Below are 10664 nucleotides of genomic sequence, written 5' to 3' on the forward strand. Positions count from 1 at the left end.
TTTTTTCTATTTTTGATTTGCAATTTCATTAACAAATAGTTTTAAATCCTATTATAAAATATGAAAAACATAAAAAAAATTAAAATATGTGAAAAATTAAATGAAATATCTAGCCGATGGTATCAGATTCATATATGTATTTTAGTGAGATATTTATGCTAAATTGTTTGTGATACCCGTGATATCATTTTAACAATTTTATCTTTAAGAGAGAGAATTAATTTATGTTTTCAACATGTTATTTATTGTTGATTGAAGAAAAAATATTTAATAAATATGAGTATATATGTAAAAAAAATAATTAATTAGTTGAAAATAGCAAACAAGTCTTTATAAAGAGAGACATTAAATATTCCAAAGAAGTTTTATAATTTTTTTTTAGGGAGAATGAGTTTTATAACGGAGGTAATATGAATTACGAGAAGCAATAAAAAAAATATTGAATTCCTAAATATATTTTCCATGTTATTCAATTTTATTTTTCCCATCGTGCAGATTGCAGACGTAACCGTTAAAATTTATTGATGAAAAAAAAAAAGTCGCCGTCAAAATATTTATGATAAAATCGTTGAATATTTAGTTCATTGAACGGAATAAAATAAATTTGGAAAGAAAATTATAAAGTCAAAAAAGAAAAAGAAAAAAACGTTGGGTGGCAAAAGAATAGTGGAGGCGGTTGGTGGGGTTTTGTTAAGTAAAACCCTCGTTTCCGGCGTCGCATTCTCTCACTCTCTCTTTCTGTAAGTGAAGAGAGAGAAAGGGGTTTTGGTTTTGGTTTTGGTTTTGGGGGTAGAGAGAAAGAATGGGTGCTCTTGCTACATTATCTTCTTCTTCTTCTCCTTGGACTTCCGAGGATGATCTTTTGCTCAAGACCAACGTTGAGGTTGAGGTTTATCCCTTTCTCTCTTTCATTTTCGATTTCTTGTTTTCTTCTTTATGCCTTTTCAATTTCATTCATTTCATTTTACTTTATCCTCAACTAATTTACTCATTCATTTATAACAATACTCAACATTGCTCTAACATTGTTTTTCTAGGTTTTTATTTCTGTTTCAATTTCATTCTTCAACTTTTGTATGTTTTTTAAATTGAAATTTAATTCCATTTCATTTTTTAATACTATCGTCGATCGCGGTTAACTTATTACGATCACATTCATGTTATTGTACTGACAAACATTGATGAAATTTAATTCAATTTTATTTTTTAATACTGTCTCAATCTTATTACTATCACATTTCATGTATTTTTTAACACATTGTAGTCTAAGGTTGCTTTTCTAGGTTTTTATGTGTGTTTCAATTTGGTTGTGGAATGTCCGGACAAACAACACGAACTCTAAATCGAATTCAATAGATCTATGTGCATTTTTCTAGTGTTAGATTGATTCTAGAGACAAGACAACCATTTCAGGATTCTGGTTTAAATTAATCTTTTCAAGCTTTATATTTGCAGAATGGAGCTTCCTTGGAAGCAATTGCAAAAGGCGCAGTGCAGTTTTCTCGAAAATATAGTTTTGAGGAAATACAAGAAAGATGGCACAAGCTACTCTATGACCCTATCGTATCTAAGGACGCCTCTTCCTCTATAACAGGTTTCGAGCATTCTGTTTCGCCTCTCCCATCAAAGTTCTTCAAAATTGGACATTTGAAAGATGAACAGAAAGATGTTTCTGTTAAGAGAAAAGTTAACACTGTTCGAAATTCTTATTACGCTATGCGTAAAAGAATCCGTAGAGATATGCAAACTTCCATGGACTACAATTTTCTAGTTGATTCAGAAAATGATAATTATGTGGTAAATGGAAATGAGCCTTTGCCTGAAAACTGTGCACTCGAGGGTTCAACTTCAAATGACTTTTCAAATCATGATCCGTCACACTATGGTCTTCCAGAAAATTTTATGGATGTTGATATTGGAGTTGCTGCTCAAACGTTTTACACTGGAGTTGATGATACACTTGAAGAGAATTTTCCCATGGACCAAAACAATATACCTGAGGAGGAACCTCAAATTCATGAGGATAATGTGCTTCTGAATGGAACTGCCGAGGAATTCGGCGATTCAATAGTACTAGATATAGAAAAATTTATTGGAGATGATGAACTAGATGATATGTCTTTTTCTGCATTTCACCAAATCAACAATGACCCTGCAAATTTGTGCTCCGAGTTTGATGAAGATTATATGTTTGATTCACCTGAGTTAGAGTGTGGGAATTCATTTGACGATTTAGAGTTATCACTTCCTGACATTCAGGACATGCCGGTCTGGAGAACAGAAGAACAGGATAATATTCCATGTGATGGTTCAAAAGATTCTATTGCTTGCGAGGATGGTTATCTGGAAGAACTGTCCAATTCACTCTTAAACTTCACTGGTGAGGAAGAGCTATTTCTGATGGATTCTGTTGGAAAAGATGGGATTGGTAAATCTTATTATGACGGTCTGAGTTCGCTTTTACTAAACTCTCCAATTGATGGTTGTTCAGATCAGATACCTGAAATGGCTGAAGTAGAGTTATTATCGACCCCACGCGAAGATGTTAAAAATCCGTCTGTTTCATGTCGCACAGAAGTAGACGACAATGCAGGAGAGACTGAAACAGAGCTGTTAGCGGCCTTTGATGCACATGTTAAAGGTATGTCAGTTTCATGTCGTGCAGAAGTAGATGACAACACAATGTCACAATCTAATGGCGTGGAAGTAGTTCAAAAACCAGAGTTCCAAATGGCAGCTTCCGCTTCAGCTAAAGACCCTCAATTTCCTGAACTAATTAACGGAGTTGTTCTCTGTGTAATAAATACTGAAGACCCGGAAGTTCCATCCAATGATGATGTTTTCCTACCCTTTAATGAGCCTCCCCCAACAATTTCCTGTTCATCCGAATCAGCTGCTAAAAAACCCAATATACCAGTTCCATCATCTGGTAATGATTATGGAGATAGAGCTAGCAGGAGAGGTAAAGTTTTGATGCAGGTTGAACAAAAAAGCTCCGTAGGAGCTCAGGTTTCTTCTCAGACAACGGGAGCCCATTGCCTTCCAGGACCTGTTTGTGGTTCTAAAATAAAATATGAGTTGTCTAATAATCATGCATCACACACACTGTCTAGAAATGCAATTATTGCTTCCAGTGACCTAGGTGGAAACAATGATGCAACAAACAAAACTCATGCTGCTCTACATGCAAGTCCTAAGGAAAAACCTGTCGATGTTAGCTTCGTAAAGCATCAAAGCAATAATGTGACAAATTTGTCACATAAGAAACCAGCACTCGGAAATGGCCTCAGAAATCATGGCCAACCTAATGGTTCTAGCCTGAAACAGGAACGGGATGTAGCATTGCCACTTGAAAATAATCAGTTGCAACATGCTGAAGTGGGGTCCGCAGATGTTCTGGGGTCTGAGATGGTGGTTTACAGTGAAAGGTTAGACGAGGAAGAGCAATATATCGAAAGTGATGACGAAGTTCCTTATTATTCTGATGTAGAGGCCATGGTAAGGCATGCTGTGTTGATCTTTCAGTCAACAGTTGTCTTTAGCTTTTGCACATCCTTTGCAATTTTCTGACTTATTCATGATTCCTTCCTACAGGTACTTGATATGGACTTGGAACCTGATGATCATGATTTATATGATAATGAAGAAGGTATTACTATTATGTGGCCAGGAATTTTAGTGGTGGTTGACTAGTTTGTGCTACTTGTTAATTGCTATACTTTTTTTTTCTCTTTTTTTTTTTTTTTTCTATTGAAAAGAGAGACAACTAATATGAATTAGTTACCTAACTGAAGATCATTTCTATTTCTTGATGCATTTTTATGCTACCTCATGGTATTGGAGCACACTTCACCTATTTGAGCAGTTGGTAGTCTCTTAAGGCTCAATTCTCTTCCTTATTTTGCTAAAAAATTTGGACGTATACACAATTGATGAATAAATATAAACGTACTATAAGGAGGGGGGGTTACGAATTTTTGAATTCCAAGAGGTTGCACTACTTTAATACTCTTTCAGTTGGTTTTAGTTCATCTGTAAATTTAGAAGCTTTATTGTTGTACAACATGCTATGTTGTTGTCATGGCTAGATTCAACTTTTGGATTTGTGGTGGCCTTTGACTTGTGCTTTCGGGACCAGAATCTGTTTTATCATATTTTCTTTGTTACCTGCTAGTTAATTCTGAAACATGAAATATGTAAATATTTATGTGCACAGTCTGTAATACCTTTGTGTGAATGTTTTTGCTTTGATCAACATGTCTTTGTCAAAAAAAGAAAAAATTACACATGTCTTTATCAGAACTTGACCAACATAATTTAGTTTCTTTTGTGATTCGGAAAGTGATTTTTTATTACATTATTATAGCTTAACAATATATATTATGATTACAATTTAGTATCAAGATATCAACACGAAGAAACTAAGCGGGCTATCATAAGGCTGGAGCAGGGCGCTCATTCTTATATGCAGAGAGCTATGGCTTCACATGGAGCATTGGCCCTATTATATGGTCGCCACTCAAAGTACTATATCAAGAAAACTGAGGTATTTGTTACTGAAGCATGTAAACTACTTCCTTGATCTTCACGTTGTTGGGAGATGTTTTCCGATTTTTACTTTTTGAATATTTGAAGTATTACAACCTCACGTTATTTTTTGTGATAATTTCATTATTGCAAAAAAAAAAATCTCACATGCATTACAAAAGAAATTTCACATGCACTATGTAGATTATTAGTACACATATATGGTTGTTTTATTCAGATTATGTTTCTAACATGAGGCAGTGACCTTTTTGTATATTTTGGACTGATTTGTGATGAAAACCAATGTAGTTGAAAATACCTGTTTTGCAATTATAAATATAAGTGTTCTTTGAAAAAGTGCCCGAACTAAAATGCACATTTTGTTTGTTTTTGTTTTAAATTTTGAAAGGGTGTATATTTTCTGCGACGTGTTAATAGAATCTAATTGAAGCTGATATTGCAAATCAAATCTAACTAGTGGGCCATGCTTTTATGATGGTTCAAATCATCCTGCAGGTTTTAGTTGGACGATCAACAGAAGGTTTTCATGTAGATATTGACTTAGGCAAAGGAGGTTGTGCCAATCTCATATCTAGACGTCAGGTTGGTTATATTTAGTTATTTACCAACTCTGACTTAATGCAGTTTTTTTTTTTTTGGTGTGTGTGTATATCTACTCATTTAAAATCTGGACTATGCTGTGTATGCATCAGAAAATTAGTTTATAGTTACACTCTGGTGATGAACTAATCACATCAATATGCTTTAAGAAATTACTTCAATGGTAAATAGTTGGGATGCAGAGGTATTGTCTTCACCACCAAATATAAATTGACCTCAATATGCCAATTAAACTTTCCGTTTTTATGTTTCAGGCAATCATAAAAATGGATAAAGATGGATCATTCTACATTAAAAACATTGGCAGGAGTTCAATGCTGATAAATAGCACAGAATTGCACACTGGTCAATCTCAAAGACTGCTTTCCAATTATCTGATTGAGGTATAATCATATAGCTCCTTCTAAATCTGATTGATTACCACTGGTAGCTTCACTGTGAACTGTGATTGCAACTGATTCTTTTTCCTGATAAAATAAAACAATGGTGACTGGCTCGTGAAAGTATTGAAAAATGCAGAATTCTTCGAGTGGATTCTTATGTTAGTTAGAAAATCAAATGCTTCATTGTGTTTTTGTTAAACTCCTGCAACTCTCGAATAAATAAATGGTTTATTTTGCAGTTGAAGGGCACACAACTCATATTCGAGATAAATCAAAGTGGTATGAAGCGGTAGCAACTGGAACGAAGTACTGACAATTTTCCGACCTTTTAGTGTGATTGTAAATGATTCATAAAGGTCCATTAACACAGAAGGTGCATTTTGTACGCTCTTTCTGATTTTCGATGAGGAGTGGCCCTGCTGTTGTATTCCCGGAAATGGACTTGCGCAACTTTAACCGGACCACCACCACCCATGTTCCTTTGCCTGTTAGAGTAGATAATTCTTCAACCCGAAAGTTTTGTAATATGGTAAATTCATCAAAACCAAGATTCCAAATCTCGTTACTATCTTGCATGAGAACACAGTCCTTTTGAAACAGCGTGCTGTTTTTTTTTTATTATCATCGTCTTTAATGCAAAAAAAAAAAAAAAAAATGAAAATTTGACCTATTAAAATTGGGTTTTCATTGTTTCCAGTGGTTTTCAACGTGTTCGATCAGCTTATCTTACCACTTTATACTGGCATTTAGATCCCGGTTTCAGTTCAGTTTGTTGGTATGGTGATCTATAACTTTACACAATAGAATTGTTTGTAATAAAATACATGGGAAGTTTGATACAAGAAACCATGAGAGATGAGAGGAGACTATTGTGCATAGATATCATATGATAAGATTTAAAATCAAGTTGCAATATTTTGAAACATTTATCTCGTTAATTCCTAATATTTTGTAAAGATAAAACAGTGGGGACAAATGGGACAGGTACGACAAAACATATGAACTAGATATTGTTGTTGACTAATATCAGTGTCATGTAAGGAAGCCTCTATCCACATCATTGTTATGTTAGTTTGTGTAGTTAGTTAGAGCGGAGGTTAGATTCTGTTTGTGTAACTTCATCAAGATGATCATTAATCAACTTGTGAAATGAGCTCTATCGGTTTCTCTTTCGGAGTTCTAAATTTTAATTTGGTATGAGTGTCTATCAATTGATGCATCTCATGCAAGAGTCCAATAAAATGGGTGTGTTGGGAATAACTTAAGTCCCATAGAGATTAGAGATAATGTCTAATCAAATTTTATAAAGAGAGACACTTATCACCTTACAAATGTGATTTTGTAATAATGAGGTAGATGCAATGCAACTCATGATAATGTGACCATGTGTACGGTCGACTTGATTAATTTGAAAATTCAATTAAACCCAAAGGGTGTAAAATTTTGTAGACTGGAATGTCATCTAATTATTTTTTCAAGTTTCTTTTGTTTTTTTTAAATTATCAGTGTCTTATGATGGACTCAAACCGGCATACTCATAATTTGGTTGGGTTAGATTTGGTTGGATTTTGACAAAATGTTATGATTTTTACTCATCTCAAATTGAATTTTTCATTTGATCGAATAATGTCATGGAGTAAGAGAGAAAGTTTACTAGTAACTTTTTTTTGAAGAAAGAAAGTTTACTAGTAAAGATATTGACACTTTACACTCTATCTCTTTCAATTAAATGCTCTTTTCTCGTTAGGACCACAATGTTGAGAACATAAATTTTGCCATAGGAATGGATATTTTACATCTTTCTATAAGATTATTAATAGATAGATCATAGATACTTATTCTCATCAACTTTTCATATAAAAATATTGAAAAATCTTGAAGTTGTACAATTGTTATCTTCTCTCCATTAGCTTGTTGTTCACATGATCGCCACAACCGAGGAGATCTAATGGATTCATTAGTCATGCACGTAATTCTTTTAGCAAAGTTGAAGTAATAAATTAGAGTTATTGTACTATGTGTGTGCATTTCGTACAATTTTAAAAACACTCTGCATCGAAAGTTATCAATTTCAGAAAGCAAGTTGAAACACGAGGAGGAAGTATCCACATGTTTAAGGGTCAAATTGTCAATAATTTGGTACAATAATTCTTCAATGAGTCAATATTTTAAGACTAAACTCCTAATTTTGTTTCCACGACTATGTAATGATATTCACACTAAAATAAGTCCTAGTTTAATCATACTATAAAATAAATCCTACTTTAATTTCAATCGAAACAAATTTTGTTTTTTTTAAAAAACCGATTATTGATATTGATGATTTTGCAATAGGAAAAAAAATGCAAGAAAAATAATATTTTACATTATTAATAAGCATCATTATTTGTATAGTGCACTCAAAATATCCACGTTCGTCATTGGACCTAGTTTATTAATTTTACTCAACGTGTGTTACAATGAAGCCTTGATTTTTTATTCAGAAAAATGTTTAGGTATATTTTTTTTGAAACAACGTATTATTGAAAGCTACACCGCACACGAAAAACGTCTAAGCAAAAGAAATGAACTACAAAATAGGCACAGTAAATATGCGGCAGCATAATCCCAACATAAAACACCGCCCAAAAACAAAACACAAGTCAAGCACTATGCTATTGCAAAAGACAATGTTTAGGTGTATATAATAATATAATACAACCTGTGAGATAAAGATATAATAGAGTTTTATGATAAATATGATAGGTTGATGATTTAATAAGAAGAGAGACAGAGATAAAATAAGACGTGAATATTATTAAAGGTGTACAAATATATAATTTAATTCAATCATGTATATATTTAAGGGGAATTAGTCACTTTAGTCCCTGAATGGGGAACGATTCGTCAATTTAGTCCCTGAATGCAGATAAATTGCAAAACAGTCCCTGAATGTAGACTTTGTTAGTCAATTTAGTCCCTGAATGCAGACTCCGTTAGTCAATTTAGTCCCTGAATGTAGACTTCGTTAGTCACTTTAGTCCCTGAAATTGACCATGCAGGGACTGTTTTGCATATTATCTGCATTCAGGGACTAAATTGACGAATCGTTTCCCATTCAGGGACTAAAGTGACTAATTCCCCTATATTTAACAGTGGGTCGCCATCTTCTTCATTGTTTCTTGTCTTGGATGGTTGGATCAGATATTTATGATAAGATTCAGAGGGAAATAAGTGAATGATTCAGTATCATACGTACATTTGATATTATGAAGATCCAGTGCGACATCTGTAACAAACGGCAGGCTTCTTTATTCTGCACCGCGGATGAAGCCGCCTTATGCTCCACCTGCGACCACCGTGTCCACCATGCTAACAAACTCGCCTCCAAACACCGTCGCTTCTCTCTCAACCACCCTAATAATTCTCCCAACCATTTCCCTCTCTGTGATATTTGCCTCGTAATTCTCTCCAATATTCATTCTTTTATGTATACTATACTTGTTATATATAGAAAGAGACTAGCTAGTAATTATATACTATTAATTTCATTTGATTATATCAACTTATGATTCATGAATTAACATATAATATTGATACATTGAGTTTGTTTCTTTGTTTGTAGGAAAGAAGAGGTTTTGTTTTTTGTCAGGAAGATAGAGCAATTGTGTGCAAAGAGTGTGATTTGAAGATTCATGGTGTCAACGAACACACCAAGAAGCATAATAGGTTTCTTCTAAGTGGGATCAAGTTGTACTCTCCTGCTCCTCCTCCAACTCTTCATGAAGAAAATGGTAGTTTTACTATATCTGAGTACTTGATAAACACTATCCCAGGTTGGAAGTTTGAAGATTTCCTTGAATCCCCTTCTTCTGTTCCCTCTCATGAACTACAACAGCAGAATCATATTGGTAAAGATACTACATTGTCAACAGTGCATGATGATGTTAATTATCATATTCATGAGGAAAATATTCTGGTTTCTTTCTCTAGCGAGAGCATGTGTGGGATCTGTGTTCCTCAAGCACCACTGTATTATTCTGAAAAAATGGATAACAAATCAGACACAATTAATGAAGCCACCAATTTCAGCAGCAGTTTGGGGGATTTCACAGTTCCACAGATAACAATCCCTCCCAATTAACATTGCCACATCTTAATTATATATATCAACAATGATATGGACATCTTTAGATTTCATACACTCATTCAACATTTGATTTTCTCTATAGCACTCTTCCTTTCACATCATCAAATTATCATATCTATCGTATCACTCTCATTTTCTTTCCTTTTTTCTTTTTCTTTCTCTTTGTTTCTAGATGTATACACTAAGGGGTGTACACAAAACATTGATGTAGCTCTAGCATGAATATTTTGTTTGTTTTTGTGCCCTTCTCAACCGGGTTGTGTACGTTCTTCATAAATCAGTTTAAAATATTAAATATGTCTTTCACATTTTGTACATAAGATCTTTAATTGAATTAAATATCTCAACTTGATTGATTAATTTTTGTTTGCAACTTGTTAAAAGGGGTAGTACATGTACATCTTGTTAAATGGGATTAGATATCACTTCCAAAGCCAACTCATGTGAAGGTTTCCAAACACATGTATACATCGCACAATCCATATCACGTGATAATTAGAATGACAAAGTCCAATCCACATTATACATGCGAGTGAGTATTGAAGTTGTATTAGAGTTTCATACTGCCTAGATTTCTTGAATGTGCAGTGTATTACGTAAAGTGTTTGAACACCTTTATTACTTAACATATCTTACCCGTCTATACTAATTGAAACATTTTTTGAGTGTAGAAAATTATATAATGATAGTTTTTTTTTGTTAATTGTAATTTTAAACTTACAATAATCAACATGGTTATTAATTAGGTTAACTCAACGTCCCTACCATTAATTGGAGTTGTTGGATGTGATTTGAGATGAAATGCCTAAAAGTCAAGTTCATATTTGAATTTGGGGTGAGCTATGCAAAATCATGGTGAACCACCGTGAATTTGACAAATAGTGATATAAAATCTACAATAAAAGGATTAGAGAAAATGAGGATGGAGAGTGTATTATTTGCACATATAAATGTGATGATCGGAGATCAGATTTAGGCTGAGAGAGACAAGAGACAAAGGCAAC

At 33.6% G+C, this 10664-nt stretch overlaps 2 protein-coding genes across 3 annotated transcripts; both read left to right on the forward strand.

Annotated features, from left to right (window-relative positions):
* Positions 1–647: 647 nt before the first annotated feature.
* On the forward strand, positions 648–6128 carry LOC146942934 (uncharacterized). Of its 2 annotated transcripts, none has more exons than XM_085757041.1 (7): positions 648–889; positions 1456–3498; positions 3595–3649; positions 4398–4546; positions 5044–5130; positions 5403–5531; positions 5771–6128. In XM_085757041.1, the coding sequence occupies exons 1-7, from the start codon at positions 803–805 to the stop codon at positions 5822–5824; spliced, it is 2604 nt and encodes an 867-aa protein (XP_085613167.1). In that variant the 5' UTR covers positions 648–802; the 3' UTR covers positions 5825–6128. The 2 variants fall into 2 exon arrangements, with proteins under 2 accessions (XP_085613167.1, XP_085613168.1); XM_085757042.1 differs by having other exon boundaries at positions 648–883.
* Positions 6129–8660: 2532 nt separating this feature from the next.
* On the forward strand, positions 8661–9975 carry LOC146942935 (B-box zinc finger protein 21-like). The gene is made up of 2 exons (XM_085757052.1): positions 8661–8971; positions 9136–9975. Exons 1-2 carry the CDS (start codon positions 8780–8782, stop codon positions 9652–9654), a joined length of 711 nt encoding a protein of 236 aa, XP_085613178.1. The 5' UTR covers positions 8661–8779; the 3' UTR covers positions 9655–9975.
* The last annotated feature ends 689 nt before the right edge of the window (positions 9976–10664 follow it).

The sequence above is a fragment of the Medicago sativa genome, chromosome 3, assembly GCF_051527215.1.
Source record: "Medicago sativa cultivar Bolivia chromosome 3, Bolivia_mono, whole genome shotgun sequence".
NCBI lineage: Eukaryota > Viridiplantae > Streptophyta > Magnoliopsida > Fabales > Fabaceae > Medicago > Medicago sativa.